This window comes from Ostrea edulis, chromosome 5, assembly GCF_947568905.1.
Source record: "Ostrea edulis chromosome 5, xbOstEdul1.1, whole genome shotgun sequence".
NCBI classification, from domain to species: domain Eukaryota; kingdom Metazoa; phylum Mollusca; class Bivalvia; order Ostreida; family Ostreidae; genus Ostrea; species Ostrea edulis.
The window spans coordinates 85,300,881-85,311,520 of NC_079168.1; the positions used below are offsets into that span (position 1 = coordinate 85,300,881).

General features: G+C 35.5%; 1 protein-coding gene across 5 annotated transcripts in view; it reads left to right on the top strand.

Moving 5' to 3' along the window:
- Positions 1-10,640, top strand: part of LOC125649406 (probable helicase senataxin) — a 58,132-nt gene that overhangs the window by 8,291 nt on the left and 39,201 nt on the right. For all 5 annotated transcript variants that reach the window (XM_048876936.2, XM_048876942.2, XM_048876939.2 and 2 more), the window contains exons 3-4: positions 1,551-2,687; positions 4,667-5,032. In XM_048876936.2, coding sequence (XP_048732893.2) covers positions 1,551-2,687; positions 4,667-5,032 — 1,503 coding nt within the window. The remainder of the gene's footprint in view (positions 1-1,550; positions 2,688-4,666; positions 5,033-10,640) is intronic.

The following is a 10,640-nucleotide window of genomic DNA, read 5'->3' on the forward strand; positions in this document are numbered from 1 at the left end:
TCGTCAAATTTTAGACCCACGGAAAAAAAACCGCTATAAGGTATCTTATATAGTTTTATTTTAGAGCAAGTTAAACATAGCATTGTTTCTTACAAAAAAAACCCTGCAAATAACGTGATGTCAACATTTATTAAGTCTTCCAAACAAAGACTTGTTGTTTGCTCAGTTCTTATTATTCTTTCGCTTCTTTTTTGCATAAAAATTTTACGTTACTATCATCATTCATTTCCGTTACTATCATCCTCGCTGTTTTTTTTCAACGACAAATTTTCTGTTCATATGAGCCATATAAAAGATAAAATAACGCCTGATCGTAATTGTTGCTTGTGTATGATATTTCTTACCTACATATCATTCGCAAATAAACAATACAAATAGATATAATAAGTAAATGTGGTCTTTCCGGAATTTCCTTCCGCCACCTTGGGATGATAGTAACGATCGTTACTATCATCAGTTTAATACCAGTGATGCATAAAAATGTCCACAGTCATTCTCTGTATACTAACCTTTGGATGAAAGTATTAGATATTCAAGGATATGATGGGCCAATGTAGCTAGTTATGGAGAAATGTTTTTGTTTTCAGATTGAAGGGGGTTAGGGTAAATTTTTATGGAGGGGAGGGGTGAAATGAGGGTGGGATCAAAAATAGAACTCGGGGGTGGGGGTTGGAATTAATTCCAAAATTCAACAGATATAACTTCACAAATATGATGCAGTGTTGGAGTCTTCAGAAATGAGAAGGCCTACAATCTAGTATCAAGGTCAAGGGACTCCAGTGACCTTAACCTCTGACCTTGGAACATAAAATTAGTAAATTACTTCAGAACCAGAACTGATAGAGACATGGGATCTTCAGAAATGATGAGAGGATGATGGGATCAGTCCGATCAACAAATTGGGATCAAGGTCAAGTGACTCCAGTCCAGTAACCCTGACCTTGAACTTAAAACAGAGCTGCTTTTTTTATCAACAAATTAATTTCATATCAATACTCTAATGTATTTACCTGTGTTCAAATAATGTTTTAGGATATGACACCAATATTTAACATTTATTCTCAACAAACCAAACAGTTACCATTTCGATTATTTCATCCTTGATGTTTGCTTTAGAGTTATATCCCTTGTTGTATATATTTCAATAACAGATTTCAATTGTTTTTTGTACCTTTCATGTTCTTTGTTACTCTCCCACTCTTCCAAGTAAAATATAAATCTTTTTTATAATTTTATTTAATGAATTATAAATACTGAGCCACTATTGAAAATAAAAGCAGTCACAAAACTTGACTTATATGTTGAGCACATCAAATGCTGATGAAAAAAAGCTGCTGATTTCCATGATCGATATTTTTTATAATGAAACACATTTTTCTGAAGTAAAAATATCAGATGTGTGACATTAATGTTTTCAACTTTTTAAAAATGAATTATTATAAAGCGGTAATATTTCTGATATAATTTAAAACTTTAACTTAATGATGTTTTATAATTACTATGTCAACATGAGTAAACTCACTTGTTGAAAAGTTTATATTTTATTACAGGGAATTGAGCTGCATAAACCAGAGCAAGGAAAGGACTCAGCTTACCAGATGTCCACTCAACAGGATACAGATTTATTTACCAAGGCCACTCAAAGAGATGACAAAGATCCATGTACAGGTGCAGCCCAGATAGACGAGAAAAACCTGTACAAGTGTGCAACTCAAGCTGACCACCAGGACAAACACTCCAGTGAATCGGAAGACTGCGATATTTATAACAGCACCACACAGCTTGATGGGAATGATGGGAATATTAGTAGGAACAGAAAATCCACGGAACGAGGAAAGTTTTATGCAAGTTCTACACAGGTTGATGAAGGACTTTCCAGCTGTGAGGAATCAGCAGGGAAGATGGAAACAGGACTTCGTGAAATAGATTCATACTCACATGCAACTCAAGTGGATGACTCGAGCCTGACAAAGATTGCGCGGAGGAAAGAAATGGTGAATCTGCAAGCAGAAGACCCTTACTTGTGTGCCACTCAGACTGATAAAGATTTTACTGAGAGTGAAATGCAGGCTGATGTAGAATCTCTTTTAAGTGTTACTCAGATAGATGAAAAAGACTTATACTTAACAGAAACACAGATGAATGATCAGTTTTGTTCGCGAAGCTCCACAAAAATTAGAACATTACGTGAAGCTGATCATGCTAACTATAAAAACGACTCATTTGATGAGCCCACTCAGAAAGAGAGGATTCAGTTTTATCCTTACGACATGGCTACTCAGGCAGATTCTTCTCATCACGTGACAGAAATGGAGAACGATGACTCGGAGACCGATGATGTTGTACTATTGACAGACACAGAATCTCAAGACTCGGATGAATCACTGCTTGGAGTAAACGAAAACGTGGTTCTAAAGAAAACCGACACCCGATCAAGTAAACTGTGTGAAAAGAAGAAAATCAACTCAAAATTTTCTGAACGTCAACACACACCTGATGTGTATGAACTAGCAACTCAGAAGATGGACAATGAAGGGTGTGAATATGATGAGTCAAAAACCCAAAAGGCTAGGTCAAAGGTGCCAGACGACAATAGAATGGAAAGGAAGAAAGGTGGTGCAAGGAATGTTGTTGAAAACTTTTACCTGATGGAAACGCAAGTTCCAGATCAGTCTACAAACATACAGGTACATATTGAGTACTAGACAGATCAGTTTACATACAGGTACATATTGAGTACTAGACAGATCAGTCTACATACATACAGGTACATATTGAGTACTAGACAGATTAGTCTACATACAGGTACATATTAAGTACTAGACAGATTAGTCTACATACATACAGGTACATATTGAGTAGTAGACAGATTAGTCTACATACATACAGGTACATATTGAGTACTAGACAGATTAGTCTACATACATACAGGTACATATTGAGTACTAGACAGATTAGTGTACATACATACAGGTACATATTGAGTACTAGACAGATTAGTGTACATACATACAGGTACATATTGAGTACTAGACAGATTAGTGTACATACATACAGGTACATATTGAGTACTAGACAGATTAGTGTACATACATACAGGTACATATTGAGTACTAGACAGATTAGTCTACATACATACAGGTACATATTGAGTACTAGACAGATTAGTGTACATACAGGTACATATTGAGTACTAGACAGATTAGTCTACATACATACAGGTACATATTGAGTTCTAGACAGATCAGTCTACATACATACAGGTACATATTGAGTACTAGACAGATTAGTCTACATACATACAGGTACATATTGAGTAGTAGACAGATTAGTGTACATACATACAGGTACATATTGAGTACTAGATAGATTAGTCTACATACAGGTACATATTGAGTTCTAGACAGATCAGTCTACGTACATACAGGTACATATTGAGTACTAGACAGATTAGTGTACATACATACAGGTACATATTGAGTACTAGACAGATTAGTCTACATACATACAGGTACATATTGAGTTCTAGACAGATCAGTCTACGTACATACAGGTACATATTGAGTACTAGACAGATTAGTCTACATACATACAGGTACATATTGAGTACTAGACAAATTAGTCTACATACATACAGGTACATATTGAGTAGAAGACAGATTAGTGTACATACATACAGGTACATATTGAGTACTAGACAGATTAGTCTACATACATACAGGTACATATTGAGTACTAGACAGATTTGTCTACATACATACAGGTACATATTGAGTACTAGACAGATCAGTCTACATACATACAGGTACATATTGAGTACTAGACAGATTTGTCTACATACATACAGGTACATATTGAGTACTAGACAGATCAGTCTACATACATACAGGTACATATTGAGTACTAGACAGATTAGTCTACATACATACAGGTACATATTGAGTACTAGACAGATCAGTCTACATACATACAGGTACAAATTGAGTACTAGACAGATTAGTCTACATACATACAGGTACATATTGAGTACTAGACAGATTAGTGTACATACAGGTACATATTGAGTACTAGACAGATTAGTCTACATACAGGTACATATTAAGTACTAGACAGATTAGTCTACATACATACAGGTACATATTGAGTACTAGACAGATTTGTCTACATCAAAAGCTGGAGTGTATAGAGAACTTTGAATATTTTTGAGTGTATAGAGAACTTTGACTATTTTTGAGTGTATAGAGAACTTTGACTATTTTTGAGTGTATAGAGAACTTTGACTATTTTTTTGTTCAATCATATTGGTGCGCATTACTGTATAACTGGAAGTTTTTGCGGTTGGAAGTTTTTGCGATTTGATCCCTAAAAGGTAGCAAATTGTACATGCATTCTGCGTTTCCAATTTCTGCGTTTGCATTACAGTGATACACTTATATAACCAAAATCTTGCTTTTGTTGTTTAGAATATTTTGTGATTGTAATGTTAGCTGATTTTTCTTATCTTCAAAATTCTGGAAAAAAATGGACAACCACAGAAAATAGCCGTTGTATGAGTTCCAAGAAGCAACAGTCTAAAAAGTTAATTAACTATTATTTTTTTAGTCATCATTTGGGCGTGTATTTGTTTAGTGATGTGAAATATAGCTTCGTTAACTGATTATTGCAGAAAGAGGAGGGACAATCTAGTGATTCCTGGAGTGATATGGAACTATATGAAGCAGACACACAGATAGACTTGCTGTCTGAAACCCAGGGCGCTACAGCAGCCAAAGCAAGCTGTGTCTCGGAAACTGCAAGTGAGATGACATCATCAAAGCCAAGCACAAGTTCATCTTTGCATACTCCATCAAGTCACATGATTTCATCAACATCGTCCCCACCACAGCAGATAAGGTTACCAGATGGACGTTCACGTAACCAAGAGGTATTTAGTGATGATATGACTGATGGAAAGACTCGGGTTTATACAGATGAAGAACACCAGAGGACAGGTGCTTCCCTGTTGAAGGAATCTGAAGTTTGGAGTATAGAGGTGATTGGAAAAAAGTTTTGCATCAAAACTGTTTTTCACATTTCTAGTATTTCTATCTGGAAAATTGAAAAGTTTTCAGGTATGGAGGATCATAACTTATTACTGTACTGTTCACCAATACCATATCTGGTTCTAAAGTAGTTCTCTTCACTTATAACATATCCTGTTTTAAAGTAGGGCTCTTTACCAATAACATATGTCTAATTTGTGACCCAACCCCCTCCCCTTAAAGCTCACGACTGCATTCTCAAAAAATTTCCTTTAGATATGAAATGGGTAGTAACATCTAAAAGCTGGATAAAACCCTGTCATCTGAAAATTTACTCGATGTTTTCTTGGCACTGGTAATACACAGGAGGGCTTTGTAGAACATTAAGAAATGTGTTCTATTACCACTAGGTCATCTGAATCACTCAGGTTTTATGTCATACTGTCATTTAATTTCCTTTAATTGTGTTTTTTTATTGTTGCATTCCTCACCGCTACCCCTGTAAAGCGCCTTAGAGTAATTTGTTTTATCTAAGGCACTAAATCAATTTTATTATTATTATTACCTATTGCTATTGGTCTGCGTCACGCATCATCTGTTGTGTGTTGGGAATTGAACATTTCTATCTTCTTCTTGATAACTATCCTTTCAATTCTTTTTAAATTTTTGATGTGAAGCATCTTTGTCCCATGAATTGTAAATTCTAGGACTCCTGCATCCTGAAGTCTTAGGGGTAGGCAAAATTGACCAATATTCAAAATATTCTCTACAATTGCACATCTGTAATAAAAACTAAATGCATAGTTATGTAAAGTAGGGAGGCCTCTACCAAAATTGTAAATTTCATGATCTCCAGGGTAAAGTTTCTGACTCCAAGGCAGGTCCAAACTTTTCATATGTTTATGTGTAAAACACTTAAATGATATCTTCTTTAATGTTATTGGTACTAAATTGAAACTAAATGGATATTTAGAAGGAGCAGGTAGCAGGGTGGGTTCTAGTGATTACATTTGAAAGATTTTGCTGATACTCTATGAAAACTAAACACATATTTAGGAAAAGCAGAAAGGAATTGTGAATTTTGCAGCCTAAGGGGTAGAGGTCTTAGTCAAGGATGGGGTCAATGTGGTCATATACTGGTAATGTCCATTACATTTAATAATGTTACTGACACTAGATAAAAGTAAAATGAATATTTAGGAGGATGAATTTCATGATCCCAGGGGTAGGTGTTCTGACTCTAGGCGGAGGCCAGAATAGTTACAGTATATAATATACACAATATTTGACAGTTTTCTGAGATACTTGTTCTGATATTGAATAAATACTGAATGCATTTCTGTAGGTGCATAAGCTCCAATTTTATGTAAAATTTCAATAAAGATATCAATACTTAAGGCATTCTATGAATAAAATTAAACAAGAAACTATTACTTTTGAATATGCATACAAAATACTACGGGTGTAGAGATATATATGAAAACAGTTTCAAAAGACAGCCTGCCTATTTACAAATATTTTCTTTCTGAAATGAGCCAAGTCCTGCTCATGTGACTGTCTTACAATGTATTAGCATACCATATGACTGTTGTATTGGTATACCATGTGACTGTCTTATTAACATACCATGTGACTGTCTTATTAGCATATCATGTGACTGTCTTATTAACATACCATGTGACTGTCTTATTAGCATATCATGTGACTGTCTTATCAGTATACCATGTGACTGTTTTATTAACATACCATGTGACTGTCTTATTAACATACCATGTGACTGTCTTACTAACATACCATGTGACTGTCTTACTAACATACCATGTGACTGTCTTACTAACATACCATGTGACTCTTATTAGCATATCATGTGACTGTCTTATTAGCATACCATGGGACTGTCTTATTAGCATACCATGTGACTGTCTTATTAGTATACCATGTGACTGTCTTATTAGCATACCATGTGACTGTCTTATTAGCATACTATGTGACTGTCTTATTAGCATACCATGTGACTGTCTTATTAGCATACCATGTGACTGTCTTATTAGTATATCATGTGACTGTCTTATTAGCATATCATGTGACTGTCTTATTAGCATACCATATGACTGTCTTATTAGTATACCATGTGACTGTCTTATTAACATACCATGTGACTGTCTTATTAGCATACCATGTGACTGTCTTACTAACATACCATGTGACTGTCTTACTAACATACCATGTGACTCTTATTAGCATATCATGTGACTGTCTTATTAGCATACCATGGGACTGTCTTATTAGCATACCATGTGACTGTCTTATTAGTATACCATGTGACTGTCTTATTAGCATACCATGTGACTGTCTTATTAGCATACTATGTGACTGTCTTATTAGCATACCATGTGACTGTCTTATTAGCATACCATGTGACTGTCTTATTAGTATATCATGTGACTGTCTTATTAGCATATCATGTGACTGTCTTATTAGCATACCATATGACTGTCTTATTAGTATACCATGTGACTGTCTTATTAACATACCATGTGACTGTCTTATTAGTATACCATGTGATTGCCATATTAACATACCATGTGACTGTCTTACTAACATATCATGTGACTGTCTTATTAGCATACCATGTGACTGTCTTATTAGTATACCATGTGACTGTCTTATTAACATACCATGGGACTGTCTTATTAACATACCATGGGACTGTCTTATTAACATATCATGGGACTGTCTATTAACATATCATGGGACTGTCTTATTAACATACCACATGCTATTTTCCTAGCAATTCTTGGATATGTGCATATCTAACTAGCCTTCAGTGTTTTACACAGGATGTAGCGTAATGATTTTAGTCTGATTGGTCCTTAACCCCTGTCTGCAGTCGATGAACTCGATGTTAAAACGTACTGACGCCATCGTTTTCTGTCCGAGCACATGTGAAGCAAGGCGTGCGCAATGCATACATTATACAAATAGGCCAACCGAAGATGTCCGAGAGCTAGATTTAATCAAGAATGAACTTAAAATTTCCATTGCTTTCGTCTGGGTTGGAATTAGATTGTTTACGTTGCACAAGTTTTTTTAGCTGCAATAATGTAGCCCTCTCTGATTTTTTTTTTTTTTTTTTTTTTTTTTTTTAGGGAGAGGGCTACAACTCCTTAGGATCTCCGTAATGGTGCAAATGCGGGAGTGATTCACTCCCGCAACATTTGCGCTCATTCTAAACATTTCCTGACTTTCTTTACGTAAATAAAATGATATTCAATGTTTCTTAGTCAATATATAAATTTACAACCTGCAACTTAAGATTTGTGAGGCTCTATTCTACCGTTTTCAACAATTTCGATAAATTCCAATTTCTCCATTCATATTTGTGCGCCATGTTTGATGTACTGAAGTTTCAACTTCTGATTGTCAAGTCATTTGCATATGCCATATAAGGTAGTATTTACATCAATGGACAAGTATGGAGGCGAAAGCTATTTCGTCGGTATTGAAAAGGTTTGAATTTTATATCAAGTTAAAAACCGAACAGCAGAGTGTAAATTCTTTCTGCAACAATATGATTTTCCTTTCTTTGTCGAAGTGGCTCGAGTAACTACATTTTCGCGCTGATTGTCAATGTTTAGGTTTTTCATTAGATCCACCTACGAGATCTCGCGATAACAAGCATGGCGGAGCAGACGAAGAATTTTGCATGCTGTACATTATATTTAATGAAAAACACCTTTATTAGACATGCCCGAGCACAAAGTTGGTACTCCTTTTGGTGTAAACAACATTTGGGACTAATACACAGAGTTTATTATCGGTTATTCATAAAATTATTTTGCACCATTACGGAGATCCTATGGAATTGTAGCCCTATCCCGAAAACGTCAGAATAAAAAAAATTGGATAGGGCTACATTATTGCAGCTAAAGTTTTTTATGCCCCCCTTTGAAAAAGAGGGGGCATATTGTTTTGCACCTGTCGGTCGGTCGGTCGGTTTGTAGACCATGTGTCGTCCAATCAATATCTTGAGAACCATTCACTTGATGATAATGATATTTCATATGTGGGTTAGTTATGAGTAGAAGAGGATCCCTATTGTTTTTCAGGTCAAAAGGTCAAGGGTCAATCTACTCTGGATATAGGAATATAATGTCCGCTCAATATCTTGAGAACCCTTTGCTTGAAAGACATCAAACTTGGTACACCAGTACATCTTCAGAAGAAGATGACCCCCATTGATTTTGAGGTCACATGGTCAAAGGTCAAGGGTCAAACTGGACATAGGAATATACTGTCCGTTCAATATCTTGAGAACCCTTTGCTTGACAGACATCAAACGTGGTACACTGGTACGTCTTCAGGAGAAGACGACCCTTATTGATTTTCAGATCACATGGTCAAAGGTCAAGGGTCAAACTGGACATTGGAATATACTGTCTGCTCCATATCTTGAGAACCCTTTGCTTGACAGACATTAAACTTGATACACTGGTACATCTTCAGGAGAAGATGACACCTATTGATTTTGAGGTCGCGTGGTCAAAGGTCAAGGGTTAAACTGTACAATATCTTGAGAACCCTTTGCTTGACAGACATCAAACTTGGTACACTGGTACATCTTCAGGAGAAGATGACTACTAATTATTTTAAGGTCACATGGTCAAAAGTCAAGGGTCAAATTGGACATAGGAATATACTATCCGTTCAATATCTTGAGAACCCTTTGCTTGACAGACATCAAACTTGGTACACTGGTACATCTTCAGGGGTTGATGACCCCTATTGATTTTTAGGTCACATGGTCAATCCACTCTTGACATAGGAAGATATTGTCTGCTCAGTATTTTGAATTGATGATACTACTCTCAATCAAATGATGTGTGTGTGTATAACCCTTTTCAATTTTGCACCATGGGGGACATATGTGTTTTACAAACATCTCTTGTTTTATATGGTATTATAGTACATTAACCATGTAAGATTAGAAACAAAAAGTTTTGATTATGAGTACCTATATATGTACCTTTAAAAAAAGACCTTGAAGGTCTCTTAGCAACATTTTCAATTTCCTGACACCATGGCAAGGGTTCTGACTTTGGGGTAAGCCCAAAATGGTGGTAATAATTTTACATGTGATGTGTATAAAGTTTGAATATTTTCTTTACTTTTGCTGATGTTAGGAGCTGAATGCAGTGTCCGCTATGACTAAAAGCAGCAATTTTGTTTTTACAGTCATATTTTGCTTGGATAAAAGTTACGTTTGCTATGTGTGCCATTTTGAATTTTAAAGGGGTTTTCTTCTCGACTTGTGGTAAAAATTGAATGCAAGTTCGATATTTATTTCAAATCACATGCAATAATTAGATACCGTATATACTCACCTATAAGTCAGTCCGCCTATAAGTCGGTTGTATTTTTTAAGGTTATTTTGTAGGAATTTGCCATTGACCCGCTTATAAGTCGGTACAAATTTTTGTCAGATTCGGTTGACAATTTCAAGTCAATGCTCTAGTGTTTTTACCTATGTTTCAACAAATATTTCGAGAAATTAATAATTATGATCTGCTCAATATCCAAGCCATATCTATTTGGGGTTTAAACGCAACCCTTGTTCTA